Below are 26,619 nucleotides of genomic sequence, written 5' to 3'. Positions count from 1 at the left end.
ATTTACATAATTCTTTTTTTAACCCAGTTATACTCTTGGCCTTCACAACATCCCCTGGCAATAAGTTCCACAGGCTGACTGTGCATAATGTGGAGAAGTACTTCCTTTTGTATGTTTTAAACCTTCTGCCTATTAATTTAATTGTGTTACCCCTAGTTCCTGTGTTATATGAAGGGGTAAATAACACTTTTTCTCTATACCATTCATGACAGACTCAGGCACTGTTCCCCCACAATCCTCAGGAGTACCGTGTCCTAGCTCAACATCTAAATTAGCACAGCAGCAACGCCTCTGGTAGCATGGTCCAGAACAACCAGTACCTCAGTCTCCAGGAACAGCAGCAATGAGGGTTAGTGTTCCCTAGCTGTGCTCTTTCCAGAGTTCTTCTGATAGTTCTTGACTGGGCTCAGTAACTGTGGTTCTTGGAACTTGATACATTGTGGATACTTCTAGTACAAGAGGGCTTTCTGTTTCAGGGTCTGATATTTCACCCTAATCTGGGCCTTCATTTAGCAGCCTGGGATCTGAGAAACACTGTTCTAGGCTATTCAGCCAAGGTTGTGGACACCATCTTGGATCTAGGAAAGAGTCCACCTACTGAGTATAAGTAGAACTTCAGAGTTGCAAACATCAGAATTATGATCTGACCAGTGAACCACACACCTCATTTGGAACTGAAAGTACACAATCAGGCAGCAGCAAAGACCGCCCCCCCCCCCCCCAAAAAGCAAATACAGTACTGTTAAACTACTAAAAAAGGGAAAGCAGCATTTTTCTTATGCAAAGTAAGGTTTCAAAACTGTATTAAGTCAATGTTCCGTTGTAAACTTTTGAAAAAATAACCATAATGTTCTGTTAAGAGTTATGAACAACCTCCATTCCTGAGGTGTTCGAAACTGAGGTTCTATTGTATAACTCACTGGCTGAAGTTGTACCACTGTTGAATTGACAAGAAAATTTATACAAAAAGAGGGGAAAAATAAGGCATAGTGTTTTCTTCAGAGTGGGATTTCTTTGAGTTTAGAAGCTCATGTTGCCAGAAGTCATAGTGCAGTCTTGCATGAGCCCCAGCTGAGTATCTCATCTTCAGACATCTGCTTCACTTGAGAATCTTGTGCCTCTGCAGATTTCCTTCTTGGAGGCCAACCACTGTCATGTAGGCTCAGGTCAAAGCCCTCAGTAAGCCACTTGGTGCACTGTCCATGCACCAGAAGGGTACTCTGAACTCTGGGCTCCCTTTACTGATCTATTAAATGTACATTTCAGCTGGAAGAGTTCTGAGACTGACGCTTCCTTGAGCCTGACAGTTAATACTCCATTCCCAGAAAGAGTTCTGCTGTCTTTCTACCCTAATGTTAAACACTCTAAGGAGTTTCACATGCATCCGACGAAGTGGGTATTCACCCACGAAAGCTCATGCTCCAATATGTCTGTTAGTCTGTAAGGTGCCACAGGACTCTTTGCTGCTTTTACAGATCCAGACTAACACGGCTACCCCTCTGATACTCTAAGGAGTCTGACACAATCTGTGAGAATCCAAGTGAAGCCAAAAGCTGTAGAAACCATAATACCCAATTTTCCTTTATTATCAACTGGGGAAGGTAGCAAGATGAATCCAAGCTCGTATCTCTGACTAATAAGGCAGAGGAACTGATCCTTCCTCCAGGAGTCACTACACCTTCCACAAGCTGTATCTTGGGCAGAAAGGACTCAGGCAATTTATGAAATTTATAGAGCAGCAATCTGCTTTTCACCCCTCAACCTTTCAGACTTAAGATGACCACCCGATGTCAGTCAACCTGACATTTGGTAGGATACTGCAGGAAGTAGTATCTCTGTAAACTCTCCATATATCAGACCACTAATTGTAATTAAATGTACATAGTTGTTGTTCCTCCCTCCCTGCTTGGAATGGCTGTTACTGCCTTGAACTCCCCAGTATTTGGGCTGTTGGATGTGAACGGGAGAGTCGATTCTCAGGTATTTCTCCATTTCTGGCTCCTTCATGTCCAACAGTCTGACACCTTGGCAGTGTCTGTTTTTAATTAGACATTTGTTCTGGTTGAAAGATTCTGCTGCAAATGTGAAGTTTTGTCCTCTTAAAGATCTGACTTGCCTCCAACTACTATGAAGGGATCCAGAACAGAAATTTCCAAATCAGATATTTTCTAACACTAAAATGCAGTTTGCTGAGATTACTGTGCTCATTGGCTGGGTCTAGAGGCACACGACTGAAAGTCTCTCAGGTTTTTCTGCAGATTTGTTTTGTGAACTAGGCCAGGTCATTTCACTTGTCTGTTACCCAGATTTCATATCTATAAAGTGGGAATAATACCAGTTTACCTACTGACAGGTGATTGTGAAGGTTAGTGTTTGTACATCTCTCTGAAGATGTAAATTGCTATGTAAGTGGGACTGTTTTTTCCTATAAGGTTCATTGTGTGTTTCAGCTTGTAACTTATAGCTTCGTGGCTGGCCTATGATCACATCAGTGTTCACCATTGATTTTAGGCAAAATTGCATTGAACTTCTTTGAACTTCAAAATGTTTCAGAAAAAAATTTCATATATAAGTGCCCTAAATGAGGCACCTGAATAAGTGGTCTGAACTTTGAGGTGCTGAGCACCTTCAGGTCCCATAGACTTCAGTGGGGATCTGCACCATGCCACTTATCTAGATGTCTAAATGTGGGTCCAAGTGCCTAAAGTTAGATACTCAGGTCTGAAAATGTTGGTTGTAATTATTTTTGCTCCTGGCCTGAATTCATCAGTAGGGGAGCATACAGAGAGGATCTCTGCTTATGCAACTGAGCTGCAGTAAAGTAATGTCAGCTGTGTAAGAGTTTTTAAGAAATCATGTGATATTTTAAAATGAACTGCTTTATGTATAGTGATACTACTTGCTTGTTGAGTTTATGCTGCAAAGTAAACTTTCACAATGGTGTATGGAGCTCAATACCAGAATACTGTGCTGTATGTTCATCCTACACTACTTAAGACACTCAAGTAGATATGGGTCTATTAACTTGTATTTTTGTGTTTAGAAGAGTTTAGAACTCTTTCTTCAGGTATTCAACCAGTGACAATGGGATTAATAGTGAGAAATTATCAACATTTGTGTAAATATTCATTGCAGGTGTTTGAATTTCTTATCCGTCTCCACTCAGCTGAAGCATCTGCAGATGAAGAAGTCTACCCGTATGTTCGTACACTTCTGCACTTTGATACCAGAGAGTTCCTTAACGTTCTTGCACTGGTAAGAGTAATTCAAGTTCAGCAAAGGGTGGTGGTGGAGGTGGGGAGCTAGCTCTTCTATTCATCTATCATTGTTGCACAATCTCAAGTTATGTCTTTCTAAAAGATGTACACTAGCTAAACCATTGGCTTGATGCAGGAACCATTTGGGGTACATCTACACTGGAATAAAAGACCTGCATCACAGCCGGGGCAGTGCTGGGTCAGCTGACTTGGACTGTGAGGCTAAAAATTGCTGTGTAGATGTTTGGGCTTGGGCTGGAGCCTGAGTTCTAGGACCCTTCCCACTCCCGGGGTCCCAGAGCTCAGGCTCAAGGCCGAGACCAAACATTCTACACAGCAGTTTTACAGCCCCGCAGCCTGCGCCCAACAAGCCTGAGTCAGCTGACCCAGGCCAGCTGCGGGTATTTAACTTCTGAGTAGATGTACCCTTGGTGACATTCTCTGGCTTGTATTGTAAAGGAGGTTGGACTAGATGACTGTAATGATCCCTTCTGGTTTTAAAATCTGACTCTGGTGTGTGCACTGGGCTAACCATTCTCTTATCAAGCCATTGCTAAAATTGCAGGTGGGATAAAAATAACAAACTCTCAGGCTTGTGCCTCAACAGGAGAATGTTTTAATATTAACATTTTCTTTATTCATATTTTCTCTTGCCTTCACTTCTTCCCCTTCCCACTATACTTGTCTTGTCTAATCAGTCTGTTCTGTCACCAAAGTATCAAGTGCCTTAAAATCACTTAAACAGGCAAACAAAAGAAAACAAGGGGACATTTGGCTCCTGAAAGATAGTGATAAAGTAACATGCTTAAAAGGAGTGTGAAAGCACCTTTGACACCCTTTTAATAAATCCTCTTGCTCATATTTGCCTTTTTGTTTATGGGAATAACATTGAAAAGCTTCTTCCCAAGTTGCCAAAGAATATTGCGGAACAGGTTCTCTTCTCTAATGCAGACTTTTGAAGACTTTAAGAATGACAAGCAAGCAGTGGAGTATCAACAAAGAATTGTGGACATCCTGCTAAAGGTTAGTGCATGTAAAAAAATTAACCCTTTGAGTTTCATTTACACAGTACTATTTACAAAGTCACTTCAAAAGGCAGTGTACTGTAGAGTTAGGGTTGGAACGGAGGACTGATTATCAGGTCTTATGAGTTCCCTTTCCAGTTCTGTCACTGCCTTATTGTGTAACCTTGAGGAGATCACTCGACCCATCTGATGCACAGCTTTCCCATCAATAAAGTGTGTGTAGTTCCTGCTGTGGTACCTTCTTCTCATGAGTGTTGTGAAGTTTTTGTGTTTGCATCTGAGACCCTTGGAGGAGAAGCACTGTTTTATATATCACTGCAAAGATTTGTTTGACCGAAAAATGTTTCCTGGGATTTTATTCCTTCTCAAAACCCTGCACCCAGTTAGCTTTCCCCCAACACTGTGTATAATAGGGCCACTTGCCCAAAGATCTCATTGTGACAGATAAATTAGACTCATTAAATAGAACCATCTGGAATCTAAAATAAATAAATTGGGGCTATTATGAATAAATATATGATCAGGTGTACAATTTACAATATGTAGATTTTATTCTAAAATTTGCAAGCCATACAAATAAAACAAAAAAGGCAGTTCAATGAGAAGTTTTATGTTTTAATATTTTGAAGCAAGAGTAAACTCCCATCCAGTCAGAACGTAGTTTAGGCTCAGTTCAGCTCAGGAGTCCGAGTTACAGGGAAAAGCATGAATACCGTATTTATTTTTTTCACTTTTTAAAAATATCCTTAGCCAGCGCTCTAGGCTTAGGTACTGTTCAGTTTTCTAAATACCTACATAGTTGTAGTAAATACCTAAAATAGCATACAGCAGGGGCAGCTTTTGGGGAAGTATCATGGTTGGGGAGGAAAGCCTCTTGTAGCATCTGTCAGTAGGGGAAGGAGGTAGCACCAGGCTGTGAGCAGGAGCTCCTCTAGATGTGTTTTTTTCCAGTGCTGCTTTGTACATTGAATCGCAGCCACCTTCTGTATTTCCAACCTCACTGCAAGAAGGCTGTGTCCCACACTCTCCAGTAACAGCAAAATGTGAGTGTCCTTTTAGCCCCCAAGCTGGCTCCTTAAAAGAGAAGCAGAGAAAGGATCCTCTCCATTTCCCTACTGAGCCCCAAATTAGCAAATTAGACTCTAGGTGCCCATCTGTCTTTGCTTAGTTCCACAGTTCATCTTAGCAGATATCAGCAGTACGTTCCCTTCCCCCAAGCCCTTCGTCTCTAACTCAGTTTCACAAGCAGAATCCTTAATTTGGGATTCCTGTTATATCTTGATGTTTCTTGATATAGACAATGTCCTGAGCCCTGTCTCTTAAACAAGTAGTAAGGGCTGGGCCACCACAAATTTGACCTAAATTTTCCTCAGTTGCATCTTGAAGACCTAATGTTTCTTCAGTATTGTAGGGATCAAAATAGGTGAACAGCCCTTTTAAGAATGGCTTAGAAATCTGCCTCTGACTACAAGATGAAGAGGCACAGAAGCATCAGCATGAATACTTCTAGAAATTTCAAGAGAGACTGTATTATTTCAAAGGTGCCTCCAAGGTGAAACACTAAGGTTCTTCTTGTCCTCCATCAGGATTAAATAACCCTTTGCCGGGGTGGATTCAAGGGTGAGCAAAGTTGGCAAAGGGTGAGTGGATCCTTCCCAGCCCCTCAGCTGATAAATTACTGAGGGATTATTAATTGGAGGTCCTTCCCATTGGAGTCCATAGCAAAACACTTCCTGATATTTCCTTTATCCTTCAACTTGCATCTGTTCATGGCGGTATTCATTAAGGAAGCAGAATTATCCTAGTATCCTTGGCCAAAAATGGCCATTGCCCACCTCCACCCCAGTAGCAGCTGTTTCATTGCTGTACTGCATGTATACAATTTGGGAAGAAAGGCACTACACAGAGTATGTAAACTTGTTTAACCAGAAATTGACTAGAGTCACATGTCCTGCACTGGAGTCCAGTTGTAAGTATTTAGTGATAACTGAAAAATTGACACAACAACTACTTGTTAGCAAGGCACCCTGGCAGATAAACATTAAGGCATCTCAGAGAGCATCACCTGAGAATTCAAGCTCTTCTTTGAGAGATGCTCCCTGTTGTATTCCACTGTGGGTTACGCATCATGCATCCGGAGCTGGAGAATCTAAAAGTAGTTGTTGAGACAGATCTTTAATGGCTCACAGCTGGGCAGATTGTTACCGGTACCAGTGAAAATTCGGATTCAATTTGCTCAATGCACAGCAATTTATTTTTTCTCAAAGGAGTCACATGTCCCAGAAATATGCCCTGTGGCTGTTTCATTACTGGGTTTTCTAATTAAAATGTTTAGAAGGGACTGCAAAACAGAGACCAAAGATCAGTCAACGTTTACCCTCTCATCATCATTCACTTGAGCTTTTAGCATGGTATCATCCAAAAGGGTCATTCTTCTTCGAGTGCTGTCCCTGTGGGTGCTCGACTCTAGGTGACGGTGTGTCCCTGTGCCGTTGATCGGAGATTTTTGGTAGCAATGCCTGGTCGGGACGCACGCACTCACTTGGTATCTCCCGTCTTGTTGGAATCTTCCTCAGTTCCTTCTCAACCATCCCCGGCTGAAGACGGGACTCGGGGCAGTGCTGCTTCTCTTCCCTGGTCTCTGTAGGAACAAAGTAACAAAGAATATAGAAATAGTTATTAGTTACATCCCAGTTGTTTCCCTTCCTTTAGTAGATACATAGTGACTTAGTTTAAAAAAAAAAATTTTACTTCAGACTTGTCTCTTGCTGAGACACTCCCCTGCCATTTCTAATTCACAGTGCCAGGGGCTTCAGGATTCAAAAGGTGTGTTTCCTGTCAGAACTCCATGCCAAGGTCAGATGGGCACTCACATTGTGTGAAGTGCCTCGGGGAAGCCCACATCCCTGCAAAGTGCCTCCACTGTATGAGCCTCAAGTCAAGGGCTCAGCGTGACGGGACCTGCGGCTTAAAATGCTTCTTATGGAAAAATCCCTGCAGCCGCTTTCGGAGATGGGGAAAGTTAAACCCACTCCCACATCCTCCCCAGCCAGATCTGAACCAGTGGGGAGCGTTGTTTCACCCTCTCTGCAGCAGAGGCAAGAAGCAGAGCAGTCTCATAGGAGAGACTATAACAAGGGTAAGGGGTCTCCTGCGACATCCCTACCCTCTGTGCTGACAGCGGAAAAGGCAGGCACCTCAGCCCCGGCTCACACCTCAACCACAGCTCCCACAGACTGTAGAGGCAGAAAATCCCTCCCAGACAGGGAAAGATGCCATGGCAGCAAGTGCCTCAGTGATAAAAATAACTGCAGTGCCGGCTGTGCATTCTGCCCCGCTACTGACAAAGACGTCAGCACCGCACGCCCCAGGGCTAAAAATAGCCGTGGTGCTGACCGCGCGCTCTTCTCCGGTGCGCAAATGGGAACTGCACCCCACAATACTTCAATAGCTCTTCTCCCTCTGGGGCACCCCGTCAGTAGACATCTTTGCCACAACCCAGAATCAAAAATGTCCCCGGTTTTGCTCCAGAGCGGGACTCGGAACTGCATCCCTAGGAGATGCGTTCCTCATCCCGTGGAACAACTCTCTCCTGTACGACTTCCCACCAATCCCTCTGCTACACAGGGTTCTTTGGAAGATCGTAGATGACAAGGCCCAGGTCATACTTATTGCCCCGGCTTGGCCGAGACAGACGTGGTGTCCCTACCTACTCTGTATGTCCTCTTGGCTCTCCAACAGGTCAGATCTCCTTTCCCAGGACAACAGATGGGTTCTTCACCCCCAGTTCCAAAAGCTCCACCTCACAGCCTGGTTCCTTCATGGTTCCAAACCCATGAACTAGCCTGTTACGAGCAAGTCCGATATGTCGTCCTGCACAGTAGGAAAGACTCCACTCGTAAAACCTACCTGCAGAAGTGGAAGCATTTCGCCCTCTGGTGCTCACGTAATCACTTAGTGCCCAAAAGGGGGATCCTCCCTAACATTCTAGACTACCTCCTGAAACTAAAACAGGACGGACTTTCGCTCAGCTCCATCAAAGTGCACCTGGCGGTGCTTACACCTTCCATGACCTATTAGAGGGTTATTCACTCTTTACCCACCCCACCATAAAACTCTTTCTTATGGGCCTGCAAAATCTCTACCCTGAAATTTATCCAACAGCGGCTGCATGGAATCTTAACCTCGTTCTACACACTCTCATGAAACCTCCATTCGAGCCCTTGGCTACCTCCTCTCATCTCCATATGTCCATGAAGGTGGTTTTCTTAGTTGGCATAACATTGTCAAGGAGAGTAGGCGAAATCAGTGCCCTGATGGCCCACCCTCCCTACACAATCTTCTCCAAAGACAAAGTCACTTTGAGACCACACCCTAAATTTCTTCCTAAGGTGGTATCTACCTTCAACCTCAACCAACCTATATACTTACTTACCTACTTTCTATCCCAAACCTCACAAGACTCCGCAAGAGGCAACCCTGCATACTCTCGACATCAGGCAAGCAATCACCTTTTATTTAGACAGGACTAAACCATTTCGTAAGTCCCCACGACTCTGTTTCCATTACCGAAAGATCGAAAGGTATGGCTATCGCTAAACAACTTCTGTCCAAGTGGATCTCTGACTGCATCAGATCCTGTTACCGCACACAAAATCTTCAACTGCCCGAAGGCATTAGAACTCATTTCACTCGAGCTATGTCGATGTCCGTTGCCTTCCTACACAATGTTCCCATTCCTGACATCTGCAAAGCGGCTACATGGTCATCTGAATGCAAGTTTGCAAAACACTATCCTCTGATGCAAGACACCACGGCAAACACCATAGTAGGCCATACAGTACTATCTACAGTATTTACTGCCGCATCTCCAAAGTCCCACCAACCATAGTGGGTACTGCTACACATTCACCTAGAGTGGAGCACCCACAGGGACAGCACTTGAAGAAGAAGAGAAAGTTACTCAACTTGCAGTAACTGAAGTTCTTTGAGATGTGTGTCCCTGTAGGTCCACTGAGGAGGGTGCGGGATGCACACACTCAGGAAGATTCCAACGAGACGGGAGATACCAACTGAGTGCATGCGTTTCGACCAGGCACTGCTACCAAAAATCTCTGATCAACGGCGCTGGGACTCACCGTCACTTAGAGTGGAGCACCCACAGGGGGAGACATCTCGAAGAACTTAAGTTACTGCAAGGTGAGGAACTTTCTCTTTTGATCCAGGTCAGCCTGTGCCAAGCTCTCTGATGGTGTGTTTTTGCGTTTTCTTTACTTGGTGAGCTGGCCCCTGCTGATATGACCAAAGTTCTATGTTGAAGCACACAGAGATGGAGCCTCTAATCACTCTGTTAATTTCGATACCAACTGTCTGATGCTAAGAGAGCCCTGATCCCAGAATCCTCTAGCAAATTCAGATGTACCAAGCCATACCAAACTTATGTTCACCACATTCATTCATATCAATCAGTCATTCATAATAATAATTTGGCACCATCCCAACAGTCGTGTCTGTTGGGCTATGCATGCGCCCTGGCTCACCTTGTGCGTCTGTCTGAGGGGATAAAAGTAGGGTGGACCAATCACCTCTTCAGTTCCTTTTAACTGGCTCATGGTCCAGATTGGAACCTTTAGTGTCCACATCTTAGGCTTCATCCTACAAAATAAGAATTATCTAGTTTGTAAATAGTTCTAACAGTTTTTAATATTTTTTACAGTTTAGTGTTTTATAGATCTGTTAATATTTGCATTAGTCTCTTGGGGGAGACCCCCTCACCTCCATTCAGGTTCCAGGACTCCAGGCTTCAAACTGCACTTCCTGCCTGCAATCCTTCTTGGTCAGCAATGACCAGCAGCACTGCCTATACTGCCTTGGGGAAGCCCCCATTGAAGCGAGGTGCAGTATATGATGATCATTCCCCAGCCATACCCAAGAAGGGCAGGAACTTAGTCTCCACAAATATCTCATGGAGAAGGCCAGACCCAGGCCTGGGAACGCCCCCTGTATGCTGTGAAGTCCGACTCTGGTGCGGGATATACCCAATGGTGGGATCTTGTCACGAAGCTAGTACACTCTCTCATAAACATGAGACAGTCTTCCTCTAAACCTACTTCAGAGAAGTCCGATTCAGCTCTGAGGAAGTCTATCAATTAGGCCTTGGAGGACTTAGAACATCCTAAATCTCAGAGGCATGACAAGAAAGCCCGTAAGCATTGGGCCCCATCAGTACTGTACCATGTTCCGTCGGTACTGTCATCCTTGACACCTCCCAAACCCCAGGATCCATTGGCACCAATGAAGTTAGATCACTGTCAGCTCCAGGTACTGCTGTCCTGGCTGGCAATAGCTCCAGCGGCTCGAACAAATAGAACCCTTCTCACACCAAGAAGATCTGAATCCGTTGCTGCCCCCACAAGACATTTTCACTTTCCTGGATGCAGAATCCTCTCCTTCATTGGGCGCCTCCATCTCCAGGGAGATAATATCACCTCTGAGGGAATCAACCGCTAGAAGGAGTTTATCACTCATCTCATACACAGAATACATCTCCCCTCCAATGGCACCAAAGGTACTGCCACGGGAACTGGGATCAGCCTTCTCATTGGGAGATTCCAAACCACCCAATGAAACTTTTTTTCCCTACCCTACGTGTCCTCCACCACCCAAAAGACCTGCACTGGTTTGGGATCAGCCTTGGCCTCATCTAACATCTCATCTCATCTCTCCTACTGGCTATATTGGGCATGGGGACCAGAAACCCCTCCTACAGAGTTGGCCCAATCTTCAAGGAAGTCATCCCTTGCCTCCTGTCTAAGGGGAAGTTCAGATCTGCCTCTGGATCCCGGGGAGGAGGAGGAACATGCTCTGGATCTGGTGGTTCAGCTGAAACCAGTAAGACTGCCATCTTCATCCCTAAATGAAGTGGTGAGTTCTACACCCCCCCTCTCCCCCCGTGACTTCCGACAATTCCAAGACCACCTTTGCAGGGTTTCTGGAGAGCTTCAGATTCCACTTGAAGAAATCGACAACTCCCAGCACAAACTCTTAGATATCCGCCATACATCCGGACCCAATAGAATAGCTCTCTTCATTAATGAAGCCATGAACCGTATTATAGTTCACATCACAAACAACTATTGAGTACTGATACTCATGTCTGTCTCTCCTAGCTCATACGACTGTGTGCACCTACATCACCATGTTTGCCTTCAAATGTGGCTGCAGTCAGTATACGCTCCAAACCGCCATTCCATGAATCTCATGGTAACAGTTCTGGCCAGCATAGTGTCTTCCCTGCTATGGTGGACAAATCTTCATCCGGTGTGCGTGCACACCCACTTTCTTTTTCCCTCTCTGGACAGGACCATTATTAGATGCATCCATATTCAGGTGGGTAGCCCACATGAACAGCTGTGCAGCACTATGTACCTCAACATCACGAGAGTCCAGGATGCACATCAATATCCTGGAGTTGCGAGAAGTCCAGAAGGCATGCAAGTCCATCGACACTCAACATGTCCTTATAATGTCAGACAGCATTACGACTGTCCCCTACATCAATAAGCAGGGAAGTGTGAGATCTGCCTCCCCATATGCAGAAGCAGTCAGTTTGTGGAACTAGGGTGATTTGATTGCCACTACACTATCAGCAGTCTAGCTTCTGGGGAAGCAAAAAATGTGCTTGTAAACTCCCTCAGCAGGCATTGCACAGTCGACAATGATCAGGAGCTCCATGACTTGATACTGCACGATATTTTCACTCTATGGGGGACCCTAACTAGGGATCTGCTTGCCTCTCAAGCAAATGGCAAACACACCCCACATTATTCCAGTGAAGCCGTAGGTTGCCATGCCCACAATGGTGCTCTGCTTCTTCTTGGTCAGACCAGCTCAGTTATGCCTTCCCTCTGCTACCCCTCCTGCGAGTTCTATGCAAAATCTGGCACGATAGAGCATGAGTCATCTTGTTCGTCCCTTACTGGCCCAGACAGTTCTGGTTTCCCAAACTTCTATGCATGTCACCCTTACCACCAATCATCTTCCCAGTGTTTTTCGAGCTCCTGACTCAGTGGAATGGCCAGATCGGGCACCCGATCTGTTTCTGTTCCACCTCAGGGCTTGGTATTTGGATGGGGGTCATCCTTAGAACATTCGTGTTCCACAGCTATATGAGGAGACATCTCTGATAGTAGAAAAGACTTTACTAGAAAATATTTTCTAGTAAAAGGACACATCAGAGGCAGTTTCCCAGAAACTATATAGCTATTTCTCTCATCTTGGTCTATGCCCTGTCTTTGAAGAGCTCAGGTTTGCCCAACTGCTTCTTGTGAGTCCACTTAGTGGCAATCAGTGCATACCATGCACCTTACCAGGGCCACTTGGTCTTCGCACATCCACTGACCAATAGATTCTAGAAAGGCCCTAGTAAGAGCATTCCCATCTATTCAGCTGCTTACTCCCCAGTGGGACCACTACCTAGTTTTTTCACTATTCACAAGACTCCCCTTTGATCCTTCAGCATCTTGCTCCATGTCTCTCCTTTACATGAAGGTCACTTTCCTTGTATCCATCACCTCAGATAGAAGAGTTGGCCAACTTGGAGCGATGATGGCAGGTTCTCTGTACACACTATATTCCATAAGGATGTAAGGTTTCTCTGTATCTACACACCAATTCACCCCTAAAGTAGTTTCTGAATTTCACTTTAACCAATTGATTCACTTACTTATGTTCTTCCCTAAACCGCACACTTTCGCAGAGGAACAAAGACTCCAGTCCCTTGATGTACGGCGGGCCTTGGCCTTTTACCTGCACAGAACAAAACCAATTAGGCAATTAGTTAGACTATAGCAGAAAGACTCAGAGGGCATGCCTTCTTCAGAGAATCTACAAATGGATTTCTGGCTGCATTCTACTCTATCATCTATCGAACCTTCCTCCCCATAGCGTAAGAGCTCATTCCACCAGAACACAGGTGACAGCTATGACATCTCTTCAGGAGGTACCCTTCCTGGACATCTGTAAAGTGACCATGTGGAGCTCCGTTCACACATTTGCAAGACATTTTGCCCTGGTGCAGGGATTTTCTGCTGATGCTGCCTTTGGGATGTTGGTGCTCCACTCAGCCCTACCATCTACCTCCTTGTACTCTCTTATGTACTGCTTGCCAATCACCCATAGTGGAATACAATAGGGTTGCAGAGGTTACTTACCTATAACTGGAAGTTCTTTGAGGTGTGTGATCCCTCTCTGTATTCCACTTTCCTTCCTCTTATAGAATAAATTCATAGAATATCAGGGTTGGAAGGGACCTCAGGAGGTCATCTAGTCCAACCCCCTGTTCAATGTAGGACCAATTCTCAGACAGATTTTTGCCCCAGATCCCTAAATGGCCCCCTCAAGGATTGAACTCACAACCCTGGGTTTAGCAGGCCAATGCTCAAACCACTGAGCTATCCCTCCCCCGATCTGCTTTGGATCTTATCTGATTCACAGTAGAGAAGGAACTGGACAGGCAGTTGGTTTGCCCTCCCCTTTTATTCCCTTGCATGGAGGCACGAGGTGAGCCAGGGCACAGGTGTGGACCAACGGACACTATTTCCAAATTTTCAGGCTCTGGACACATGGGTAATACAGATAAGGACCACACATCTCTAAGAACCTCCAGTTACAGGTGTGTAACCACCTTCAATGGTTCCTCAACTGAGGCACCACTTGACTGAGGTACTCTGGGTCCATCTGCTGTTGTAAATGTTAGCATTGTTAACATGTTTTGGATGGAAATCTGCCTTGCTATGGAAAGCAGTAGTGAAGGGGATGAGCCATTTCATATAAATCATGTAAATAATTTGAGAGCTAGAGCCATGTCCGTGTTTGGGGAGGAGAGGAACAGTGGGTGGGAGGGACTGGAACTGGAGCAAAAGAAAATGCAATGGAGCAAGAACAGTGTCATGAAGAGACCCCCTGTGAGGCAAGTGGCTAGGCAGCATGTTAGCTGTTGCTGTGCCAGTCACTCAGGATGGGGAGTTGCTTTTGTGCTGTTGGCAGGTATCCCGAGAAGGTAAATAGCTGCTCATCCAGGGAGAGAAGGAAAGGCAAATTAGGAGAATAGTGGCCAGTATCCAAAGGTTCCAGTGTTTCCACAGCTTTTAAATCCTTTGATCTTAAATTCGTTCTTTCACTAATTAAATGATTCATTGAAATGAAAGGATTAGAACTGTTGACTCTCAAGCCTGAGTCACATCCACTAATCTTCACTAAAAGGCTTTGCCATGTGTCATGAGACAATGGGAGGTAAAGTTCTGAAGGTCAGTCATAGTGACAGTGCTTCAGTCCTGCCTCCAGGGTCATGCTGGATTTCTCTGCCTCCACAGGACTGTATGAGTTAAGCTCCTTAGGCTTACTGGAGAACAGCAGCTTTAGGAGACTTTCTCAGAATACTTCATATAACAACAGATCTCCTTTCCTGTAACTTGATTGAATTTGAGAGAAAATATGCAAGGGGAGAATCCCTTCCTCGCATGTGGCGCAGCCTATAGTGCCACTTACGGTACCTTGTCTGGCAGAACAGGAATAGCCAGAGCCCCTCAACAAGCAACTACAAGACTTGCAAGTTCAACTTGTTCTGTTCCATCTCTTTGACCCTGGCAATCTTTCTTCCATTAAAAAAACAACTTAATCCAGCACTGAGTATATAGAACCCACAGCACACACAGGTGTCTGGGGCCTCCTGCAGTGTGAGGGATTTGCCTATTGCCTTCACTCAGACACAAGGACTCAATCAAGAATCAGCTGACTTCCTCATGAATCTTTGGGTGATAAGTTGCAAATTTCTTCACACACAGGTTTTAACTGTCTGAAGAACTTCCAGATTTCACTAGAGAATTGAAAATGTCCCAAGTACAGATAAAGGGGAAGACGGTCTTGGTTATCACAGCTACTTCCAAAAGACATACCCTTTTAGCAAGCAGAACCAGCATTCCAAATACCTGTTTCCCCTCCTCTCCTCCCCCCTGCGGGGAACAGGTTCTTTAGTACTCCCCCACTGGCTTCCAAAGGGGGTGAGAACTATAATAAACAAACAAATCCGATGCATCATTTATATGGTTCCCTCCAAAAGAAAAAATCTTCCTAATGAAATCACACGTCAGCAAAAGAAAAAGTCAAGAGAGCATATGTGGTGGCCATTCCTTCTCCAGCTCTTTCTCCTCCCTCCCCACTCCTGCCACAAGAGGGTGAGCTCCCTAAACATGATCCAGAACCTGCTATTGTGGGGGGTTGTAAATGCTGGCTGTTTGAGATTGCTCAGGGGGTTGGAATGCAGACTAGAATCTCTGAAGATGGATGAGTGGATAGACAATGAGGCCATAGGTATGTGATAAATGTTTTTAGCACATGGATATCACCTCCACAAATTTTATGTGTATTCTAGTGACAGCAAAAAGGCTCATCTTTTTTAGAATGAAGGCAATGAGAAAAGTACACTCTTGATATTTAAAAAATAACCTTTTTGAACGGCTCCAGTGCCTCAGCAAAAATGTGAATTTCTGCCCAAGCTTCTTTGAAAGGATAGGGGGGAAGGGCTGGGAGTAAAAACTTTCTTTAAATCCTCCCTTCCAGCTAACGACAGTGGGCTGCTTCTGTGCTTTAGTTTGCACTGCCTTGCAAGCTGTCGCTACTGTGCTTCACTGATGAGTTCAGAACAACGTTGCTGCCAGCTGTGAACAGGCAGACAATAGCAAACGTGTTTTTCGTTGTTTTTGGATTTTGATTGACCATCTTGTGATTGTGTCTGCTGCCAGTGCAGAAGTGATAACATTTTTAGAGACCATGATCACGTCCAGTCTCTAGGTGGCAGAATTGGAGTGGAAAATCTGATGGGAAGGTGATACTGATAAGTATTTAATAATACTAGGACCATAAACCTTAACTAGGGTTCAGCAAACAAAAGCTTTTTTTATGCTTTATATAACATGAGTCCTCAGCTTGAGAAACAACTAGCACAGATTCCTTATGAATTTGTGAAAGAGGAAAGCTCCCTTTTAGTGATCTAGTTTGACTAGAGAAATATTTTAGTTATTAGGTAACATTTTATTTCATACAGTAACCTCCACAAATCCTTTTATAGATAATGAGACATAAGGAAAAGGGAGATGATATTGATTTACCCTTGAAACATAACACGGTGCTGTTCCATTAACATGGTTACTGGCCCCTATCTACCTTACACTGGGTAAGATGACCTTTATGGACCCATCCTTATCCTGGGTTCTTCACTCATTTTAGCATTAAGATAGGCTCTCCTGCTTCACTCAGTGTTTTCTCCCAGGTACCAAAGCTTGAGCACAGTTGAGTCCAGACACCCAAGCATAGGCATAGTCACCCTCCCACAAGTCCCCTTATACCCAGTAAGCCTGGAGCTGGCATAGAGCCCATGCTTTCCTCCTATGTAGAGGTATGAAGGGGCAGGGGGTGCTGTGTGCTGCCTTCTGGTTGTCCTTGGCTGGCATATGGTCCCTTGAGGACCATATGTTAGCCCTAAGGCTGCTTGTTCTTCTTCGAGTGATTGCTCCTATGCATTCCAGTCAGGTGCGCGTGCCGCGTGTGCACGGCTCTTCGGAACATTTTTACCCTAGCAACTCCGGCGGGCCAGCTGGGCGCCCCCTGGAGTGGCGCCGCTATGGCGCTGGATATATACCCCAGCCGGCCCGTCCGCTCCTCAGTTCCTTCTTACCGCCCGTGACGGCCAGTTGGAACAGTGGAGTGCTCTCTGTCCTCCACAGCCCTAGCGTTTCTCTACCTTTGTATGTATATAGTTAAATACTTAGTTGTTAGATAGTTGAATAAGTTAGTTAGTTATAGTTTAGGATAAGGGAATAAGGGGGGTTTACCCCTCTTCTTCCGCAACCGGTGCGGGCTCATGCCCAAGGCACCGGGGTTTAAGCCCTGTGCGACTTGCCAGCGGCACATGCCGGTCGGGGATCCGCACGACTCCTGCCTGCGCTGCCTCGGGGAGACTCACCGTCCAGATAAGTGCCCTATCTGCACGGCTTTTAAACCTCGAACGAGAAAGGAGCGGGACAGTCATTTGAAACAGCTCCTCATGGAGGCAACGCTCCAGCCCCCGGCACCGACCCCGCCGGCGCCGAAGTCATCATCGGCACGCAGCGCACCAGCGGCCCCGAGCTGATCCGGTACCGAGGCTCCTCGGCCTCCGCGAGCAGCACCGGCGACCCGGCACCGTTCCCTCTCCCCGTCAAGAAAGCGTAAGCCGGCGAAGGCGACCTCGCAGCCGCAGCCTTCGGGACCAGTAGCCCAGCCATCACCGACGCCTCCGGTACCGGCTGTGGTGGTGCACAGACCGTGCACCGTACCGTTGACTCCGGCGCCGCAAGGGCCATTGAGTCCAGTACCACCCGGCTCCCCGGTGCCAACAGCGGTCGAGCTACAGCTCCCGTCCACGCCCGAGACGTTCTCGACGGCGAGAGAGCTCATAGAGCTCACAGAGGCACCGAGCCTCCGGCACCGCCGGTGTGGGCTGTTAAGTCAGCGGGTAAGCCGGCTATGATGCGGCCCACTTCCCCTGACGGACGGGATAGACGGCGCTCTAGGACTCGGTCTCGCTCCCGGTCCCGAAGACGGTCACTGTCGCGCCGCTCTAGGTCCTGGCACCGCTCACCATCGTGGTACCGTTCACCTTCTCGACGCCGGTCGCAGTCCCGGTACCGCTCAACATCGCGGTACCGGTCGTACTCCCGGAGACGCTCCCGGTCCCGATCACCGTCCCGTTGGCACCGCAGAAAGTCTGATTCCCGGCACCGTGACTCCAGAAGCCACTCCCGGCACCGCCGGTTGAGATCCCGGTCGAGCTCCCGGCACCGCAGCAGTCAATGGTCTCGTTCGCCATCTCGGTACCGCGACGACCGGCACCGACCCTCGGCACCGTCCGGGGACAGGTTGCCAGTTTCGACGGCGCAGTCCGTCAGCGCCTCCGCACCTCCGTGGCCATCCCGTCACTCATCGGTCGCTTCGCGGGCAGACAGCTATGGCTATCTCCAGGCGGCCCCGCACGGACAAGTCCACGGTGCACAGCAGTGGGGTTTTTGGGTCCCCTGGGCCCAATACGAAGCTCAAGGGCTACCTTGCCCCCAGCGGATCCCAGCCTCCGAACGCAGAGTGCCGGAGGCCACTGTCAGCAGGCCGCCCCCATCACCGGGTGAGGCCCAGTTACCGCCTGATCCCACGGAGCATCCACGGTCCGAGTCAGCTGCCCACCCCTTAGAGGACCCACCTGCAGAGGCGGTGGTCCAAGGTCTGTCCTCGTCATCTTCACCAGACGAGGCGGTGGTGGGGGCTTCTACGGCAGACCCTCCACCCATTGACTTGCGGGCCCACCAGGACCTTCTTCGCCGGGTGGCGAAGGCTATCAACCTCCCTGTAGCAGAGGTCACTGAGGACGAGGACCCGGTGACAAATGTAATTGGAGCTGAGGCTCCAGTGCGGGTGGCCTTGCCATTCATCCGCACTATTCAGAAGAACGCCACTACCATCTGGCAGTCACCGGCGTCCGTCCCTCCCACCGCCCGCGGTGTCGAAAGGAAGTACTCCGTCCCCCCCCAGGGTACAAGTACTTATACACCCATCCTGCACCAGACTCGCTCGTGGTCCAGTCGGTCAATGACAGGGAGCGGCATGGTCAGCCAGCTCCAGCACCGAAATCCAGGGAAGCGAGGCGCATGGATCTGTTGGACCGAAAGGTCTATTCGGCAGGGGGTCTCCAGCTCCGAATCGCCAACCAGATGGCCCTCCTCGCCAGATACACCTTTGACATCATGGTGTCCCTGGCGAAATTCGCAGAGCTGATCCCAACAGCCTCGCGCCAAGAGTTCACGGCCCTCCTGGAAGAGGGCAAGAAGTCCTCCAGGTCCTCCATCCAGGCCGCTCTGGACTCCGCAGACTCAGGTGCTAGAACCCTGGCCTCAGGAGTAACCATGAGGCGCATCTCCTGGTTGCAGTCCTCCACATTGCCACCGGAGGTGCAGTACACCTTGCAGGACCTACCCTTCGACACTCAGGGTCTGTTTTCTGAAAAGACGGATTCCAGAATTCAGACCCTGAAGGACGGTCGCATAGCCATTTGCACTCTGGGTATGCACACACCGGCTACCCAGCGAAGGTCCTTCCGGCAGCAACCCTACCGGCCATTTAATCAGCCTAGGTCGCGACCCTACAATAGCCGGCGTCCCGGCCTGAGTCGCCGTAGACTGTCGGGCAACAGGCGCAACCAGAGCCAGGCGCCTTCCAAGGCCCCTCAAGGGCCCAAACAGACCTTTTGATGGGATGCCCGAGGACGGCCCATCAGTCTCTGTACCAGATCCTTCCCGTTTATTTTGCAACCGCCTTTCCCACTTTCTTCCGGCGTGGTCCCAACTAACATTGGACAGCTGGGTGCTTCGTACAATCCAGTCTGGTTACTGCCTTCAATTTGTTTCGCCCCCTCCTTCCCACCCGCCTTCCCTGTCCCTCTTCAGGGACCCCTCTCACGAGCAATTCCTCCTACAAGAGGTCGAGACTCTGTTGAGCTTGGGTGCCATAGAGGAGGTGCCTCACGACATGCGGGGCAGGGGATTCTATTCCCGATATTTTCTCATCCCCAAGGCGAAAGGAGGTCTCCGACCCATATTGGACCTCCGGGAGCTCAACACGTATGTGCTCAAGCTCAAGTTTCGCATGGTCACCCTGGGGACCATCATTCCCTCCCTGGATCCGGGAGACTGGTTTGCCGCCCTCGATATGAAGGACGCGTACTTCCATATCGCGATTTACCCTCCCCATCGACGCTACCTGCGTTTCGTGGTCAACGGTGCGCACTACCAGTTTGCGGTGCTACCCTTCGGCCTGTCCACCACGCCGAGGGTCTTCACCAAATGCATGGCAGTAGTTGCTGCCGCCCTCCGCCGTCGTCGCATTCATGTATACCCATATCTCGACGACTGGCTGGTTCGCGGGACATCCCGACAGCTGGTAAAGGACCAGATGTCAGAGATACTATCCCTATTTCGGTCCCTCGGCCTTCTCATCAGTGCCGAGAAGTCCACTCTAACTCCATCACAGCGGGTGGAGTTCATCGGAGCGGTCCTCGACTCCACTTTGGCCAGGGCCTGCCTCCCTCGCTCTCGGCACCGGACGATGGTATCCATCATCCAGGACCTTCTCACCTTTCCCACGACAACGGTTCGGTCCTGCCTGCGCCTCTTGGGCCACATGGCGTCCTGTACGTTCGTCACGGCATACGCGAGGCTCCGCCTTCGCCCCTTTCAATCTTGGCTGGCGTCGGTATACCGCCCGCAACGCGACTCAATAGACATGGTAGTCACCGTCACAAAGCCGACACTCGCTTCGCTCAGCTGGTGGCTGAACCCAGAGGTCGTGTGTGCAGGAGTCCCGTTCCGTCCTCCTCGCCCATCCGTCACCCTGACCACGGATGCCTCGGCGTTGGGATGGGGGGCTCACCTGAGCAATCTTCACACCCAGGGTCTCTGGTCCCCCCCAAGAGCTCACTCTCCACATCAATGTCCGGGAGCTGCGAGCGATCCGCCTAGCGTGTCACACCTTCCGCGCCCGTCTGCAAGGCCGCTGCGTGACAGTCTTCACGGACAACACGACGGCAATGTTCTACGTGAACAAGCAGGGCGGAGCCCGCTCCTCCCTCCTCTGCAAGGAAGCGATGCTCCTGTGGGACTTCTGCGTGACCCACTCCATTCACCTGGAAGCATCATTTCTTCCAGGAGTGCAGAACCCGCTGGCCGACCATCTCAGCAGGTCGTTCCTCTCCCACAAGTGGTCTCTTCGTCCGGATGTGGTGCACACAATTTTCCGGAGGTGGGGGTTTCCCCAGATAGACCTGTTTGCCTCCAAGGAGAACAGGAAGTGCCATCTGTTTTGCTCATACCAGGGTCGCTCCCCAGGCTCCCTGTCGGACGCATTCCTTTGCTCCTGGACGGATCACCTCCTCTACGCCTTCCCTCCGTTCCCGCTCGTACACCGAGTGCTATTGAAGCTTCGGAGGGACAGGGCCCACGTCATACTCATCGCTCCGGCCTGGCCGAGGCAGCACTGGTACACCCTGCTGCTCGAGCTCTCCGTTCGGGATCCCATGCCCCTCCTGTTATGGCCGGACCTCATCACGCAGGACTTTGGCAGACTCTGCCACCCGAACCTACAGTCCCTCCATCTTACAGCTTGGTACCTGCGTGGCTGACCCACGCAGAGAGGGACTGTTCGGCGGCAGTACAGCAAGTCCTGCTAGAGAGCAGAAAGCCTTCCACTCGCTCCACCTACCTTGCGAAATGGAAGCGTTTCACGCTCTGGTGTGATCAACGAGGCCTCAATCCCTTCGTAGTCCCTATCCCTACCATCCTGGACTACCTCTGGTACCTTAAGGAGCAAGGTCTTGCGGTCTCCTCCTTGAAGGTGCACCTGGCAGCCGTGTCCGCCTTTCGTCCATCCATAGAAGGTCGTTCCATCTTCGCTAACCAGATGGTTTCCCGCTTCCTTAGAGGCCTGGACCGCTTGTACCCGCCGGTGCGGCGTCCTACCCCGACCTGGGATTTAAACCTCGTTCTGGCCAAGCTTATGGGACCGCCCTTTGAGCCCCTGGCCATGTGCTCTCTACTCTATCTCTCCTGGAAGACAGCCTTCCTCGTCGCAATTACATCGGCAAGGCGAGTCTCTGAGCTCCGTGCCCTAACGGTTAGTCCACCATACACCGTCTTCCATGGAGACAAGGTGCAGCTTCGACCACACCCGGCCTTCCTCCCTAAGGTGGTGTCGGCCTTTCACCTTAATCAGGAGATCTTCCTTCCGGTCTTCTTCCCGAAACCGCACGCCTCACCTCATGAGCAACAGCTTCACACCCTGGATGTCCGCAGGGCCCTCGCTTTTTATATCGAGCAGACGAAGCCCTTCCGGCGTTCGACCCAGCTGTTTGTAGCGGTTGCCGATCGCATGAAAGGCGAGCCGGTCTCCTCGCAGCGGATTTCCTCCTGGGTAACGGCATGTATCCGGACATGCTACGAGCTTGCTCGCGTGCCATCATGTCGCCTGACCGCTCACTCAACGAGAGCGCATGCCTCGTCGGCCGCCTTCCTAGCCCATGTCCCCATCCAGGACATTTGTAGAGCGGCCACCTGGTCTTCTGTCCACACCTTCGCTTCCCACTACGCGTTGGTGCAGCAATCCAGAGATGATGCACCCTTCGGCTCCGCAGTCTTACACTCTGCCACGTCTCACTCCGACCCCACCGCCTAGGTAAGGCTTGGGAATCACCTGACTGGAATGCATAGGAGCAATCACTCGAAGAAGAAAAGACGGTTACTCACCGTAGTAACTGTTGTTCTTCGAGATGTGTTGCTCCTATCCATTCCAGACCCGCCCTCCTTCCCCACTGTCGGAGTAGCCGGCAAGAAGGAACTGAGGAGCGGACGGGCCGGCTGGGGTATATATCCAGAGCCATAGCGGCGCCACTCCAGGGGGCGCCCAGCCGGCCCGCCGGAGTTGCTAGGGTAAAAATGTTCCGAAGAGCCGTGCACGCGTGGCACGCACACCTGACTGGAATGGATAGGAGCAACACATCTCGAAGAACAAAAGTTACTACGGTGAGTAACCGTCTTTTTTTCAGCTTCTCCTCTTCCCTTTTTGCTGGGCTGCCCTTGGTGGCTGCTTAGGGTGGGGAGCCATCCTTTGCTAAGTGCTCTCTTTGGGGCTCCCAAAACTCAGCACAGAAGCTGGAAATGGAGCAATCAGTGTTGCTTCCCCCTCCTCTGATTCAGCAAACAGCCAGTATGGGAGCTGTTGAGCGGCTGCAACAAGAATGCAAAACAGCTGTGCAGAATGCTCCTGGCTCACCGGAGCTGCTCGGGGGCTGCTAGGAAGAAGTGGGAGGCAGTTGGGGAGGCAACACCTCCTGTATTGGTGAGACTGATTCAAACACCTCAGTTTAACAATCATATAGCACAGCTCAGGAAACTCTGTGACACTAAACACCCCTATGTTCACACCCTACACACTATTTGCACAAAGATTATCTTGAGCAAAGCCTGTATTTTGCTAGATTAAGTTCTAAACTTTTAGATGCAGGTTTCATTTTTACTTCCTTGTAACCCTGTCTAAGGACTGGTCTACATTAGGGGGGGTGTCGATCTAAGATACGCAACTTCAGCTATGTGAATAGTGTAGCTGAAGTCGAAGAATCTTAGGTCGATTTACCTCGGGTCCTCACGGCGCGGGATTGATGTTCGCAGCTCCCCCATTGACTCCGCTACTGCCACTCGCGCCGGTGGAGTTCCGAAGTCGATAGGGAGCACATTCGGGGATCAATATATCGCGTCTAGATGAGACGCGATATATCAATCCCTGATAAATCGATTGCTACCCGCCGATAGGGCGGGTAGTCTGGACGTACCCTATGTTTCTCTCTTTTACTTAGTAATAGGACATAGGTTAAGTGATGCTAACAAATTTGTTTTATTTTACTATAAACAAACTCAGTGCTGTGCTTAAAAGAGAAGAGTTTATTTACCCCCATTAAATTAATAAGCTGTGATGTGGTTTTTGTCTGTTTACAGGAGCAAAGTACCTGTTCAGGAGAGGGCTGGGCACTTGAGGGCACACAATTTGGGGGAAATTCAGGACTGGAGTGTGTTGGGGTCATCTCGCTGATTGTAACCAAGGTTGATGGAAGTCAGTGTGTGATTGATATGTTATTAGCAGGCTGCTGGGATCACAGCTGCTGGACCAGGGCTGCAGCCATGCATGCAGAGACATTCAGGATGTGACTTGCATGCTGGTAGGCTGGTTGTGAACAGCCCAGGTTGGGGGCTACAACAGCAAAGCATTGTGAGGCACCCAGGATTACCGGGCAGATAGTGAGACAACCCCTCACTAGTCTGGATTGCACCCACATTTCATAATCAAATTATTTTTTTTTCTCCTTAAGTCTCCCTGAAGGGCTGCAGTTTATAGGCTTTAGGTACTCAAGTTGGATATCTTTGGGCTGGGGGCTCCTTAGATACAGAGCATGGCTTAAAAACATACTCCTCTTAATTCAGTTGCTTCACGGGCATTCTCACTTGGGAACAGCACCCCATTGTTCACATACACAGGCAATGAGACCCTCCTGTTCATTCAGTAACTCATTTTCCAGAACATAGCCACAGATTCTCCTGTAGTAGTCCCCTCCCCAGAGAGTGAAGTCTAGACACAAATATCCCCTTTTTATTCCAGGGCTCCAGACAGCCAAGCTTGTTCAGACTCCCCTTCATTCAGAGTCCTTAAAGTACCAGAGCATGTGTGCACATTCACACCGTCTGAAGGGGGATAGCTCAGTGGTTTGAGCATTGGCCTGCTAAACCCAGGGTTGTGAGTTCAGTCCTTGAGGGGGCCACTTAGGGATCTGGGGCAAAATCAGTACTTGGTCCTGCTAGTGACGGCAGGGGGCTGGACTCGATGACCTTTCAGGGTCCCTTCCAGCTCTGAGATAGGTATATCTCCATATATTATTATAAGCACAAGCACAATCCCATCTCCCTTTAGTCAGGTGCCTCTACCATAGTAGTGAGTGTAGGCAGTCATCCACTTCATCTCTTCAGATAACCATGTCTGAGTATGCCTTCCCTGTTAATTCAGGAATCCCCTTACCCAGCCATAGATAGATAGATAGATACCCAAGCAACTACACCTCTACCCTGATACAATGCTGTCCTCAAGAGCCAAAAAATCTTACTGCATTATAAGTAAAACCATGTTATATCGAACTTGCTTTGATCCGCCGGAGTGTGCAGCCCTGCGCCCCCGGAGCACTGCTTTACCGCATTATATCCGAATTCATAGAATCATAGACTTTAAGGTCAGAAGGGACCTATGATCATCTAGTCTGACCTCCTGCACAATGCAGGCCACAGAATCTCACCCACCCACTCCTGTATCAAACCTGTGTCTGAGCTATTGAAGTCCTCAAATCATGGTTTAAAGACTTCAAGGTGCAGAGAACCTTCCAGCAAGTGACCTGTGCCCCATGCTAAGAGGAAGGCAAAACCCCCCCAGGGCTTCTGCCAATCTGCCCCGGAGGAAAATTCCTTCCCGACCCCAAATATGGCGATCAGCTAAACCCTGAGCATGTGGGCAAGACTCACCAGCCAGACACCCAGGAAAGAATTCTCTGTGGTAACTCAGATCCCCACCATTGAACATCCCATGAGAAGCCATTGGGCATATTTATCACTAGTAGTCAAAGATTAATTAATTGCCAAAATTAGGCTATCCCATTATACCACCCCCTCCATAAACTTATCAAGCTTAGTCTTGAAGCCAGATATATCTTTTGCCCCCACTACTCCCCTTGGAAGGCTGTTCCAGAACTTCACTCCTCTGATGGTTAGAAACCTTCGTCTAATTTCAAGTCTAAACTTCCTGATAGCCAGTTTATATCATTTGTTCTTGTGTTCGCATTGGTACTGAGCTTAAATAATTCCAATCCCTCCCTGGTATTTATTCCTCTAACATATTTATAGAGCAATCATATCTCCCCTCAGCCTTCTTTTGGTTAGGCTAAACAAGCCAAGCTCTTTGAGTCTCCTTTCATATGACAGGTTTTCCATTCCTCGGATCATCCTAGTAGCCCTTCTCTGAACCTGTTCCAGTTCGAATTCATCCTTCTTAAACATGGGAGATCAGAACTGCACACAGTATTCCAGATGAGATCTCACCAGTGCCTTGTATAATGGTACTAACACCTCCTTATCGCTACTGGAAATCTCACCTGATGCATCCCAAGACCACATTAGCTTTTTTCACAGCCATATCATATTGGCGGCTCATAGTCATCCTGTGATCGACCAATACTCCGAGGTCCTTCTCCTCTGTTACTTCCAACTGATGCCTCCCCAGCTTATAACAGTAGTTCTTGTTATTAATCCCTAAATGCGTGACCTTGCACTTTTCACTATTAAATTTCATCCTATTACTATTACTCCAGTTTACCAAGGTCATCCAGATCTTCCTGTAGGATATCCCGGTCCTTCTCTGTATTGACAATACCTCCCAGCTTTGTGTCATACGCAAACTTTATTAGCACATTCCCCCCTTTTTGTGCCAAGGTCAGTATAAAAAGATTCAATAAGATTGGTCCCAAAACCGATCCCTGAGGATCTCCACTAGTAACCTCCCTCCAGCCTGACAATTCACCTTTCAGTATGACCCATTGTAATCTCCCCTTTAACCAGTTCCTTATCCACCTTTCAATTTTCATATTGATCCCCATCTTTTCCAATTTAGCTAAT

At 48.5% G+C, this 26,619-nt stretch overlaps 1 protein-coding gene across 4 annotated transcripts in view; it reads left to right on the top strand.

The window, feature by feature from the left end:
* VPS8 (VPS8 subunit of CORVET complex) overlaps window positions 1–26,619 on the top strand; it is a 254,665-nt gene that overhangs the window by 104,338 nt on the left and 123,708 nt on the right. For 3 of the 4 annotated variants that reach the window (XM_045030078.1, XM_045030077.1, XM_045030080.1), the window contains 2 exons: window positions 3,136–3,255; window positions 4,209–4,280. In XM_045030078.1, the coding sequence (XP_044886013.1) occupies window positions 3,136–3,255; window positions 4,209–4,280 (192 nt within the window). The remainder of the gene's footprint in view (window positions 1–3,135; window positions 3,256–4,208; window positions 4,281–26,619) is intronic. The other variant, XM_045030079.1, reaches the window with a different exon arrangement.

The sequence above is a fragment of the Mauremys mutica genome, chromosome 9 (assembly GCF_020497125.1).
Source record: "Mauremys mutica isolate MM-2020 ecotype Southern chromosome 9, ASM2049712v1, whole genome shotgun sequence".
NCBI classification, from domain to species: domain Eukaryota; kingdom Metazoa; phylum Chordata; order Testudines; family Geoemydidae; genus Mauremys; species Mauremys mutica.
This window is presented reverse-complemented; position numbering and strand designations above follow the sequence as displayed.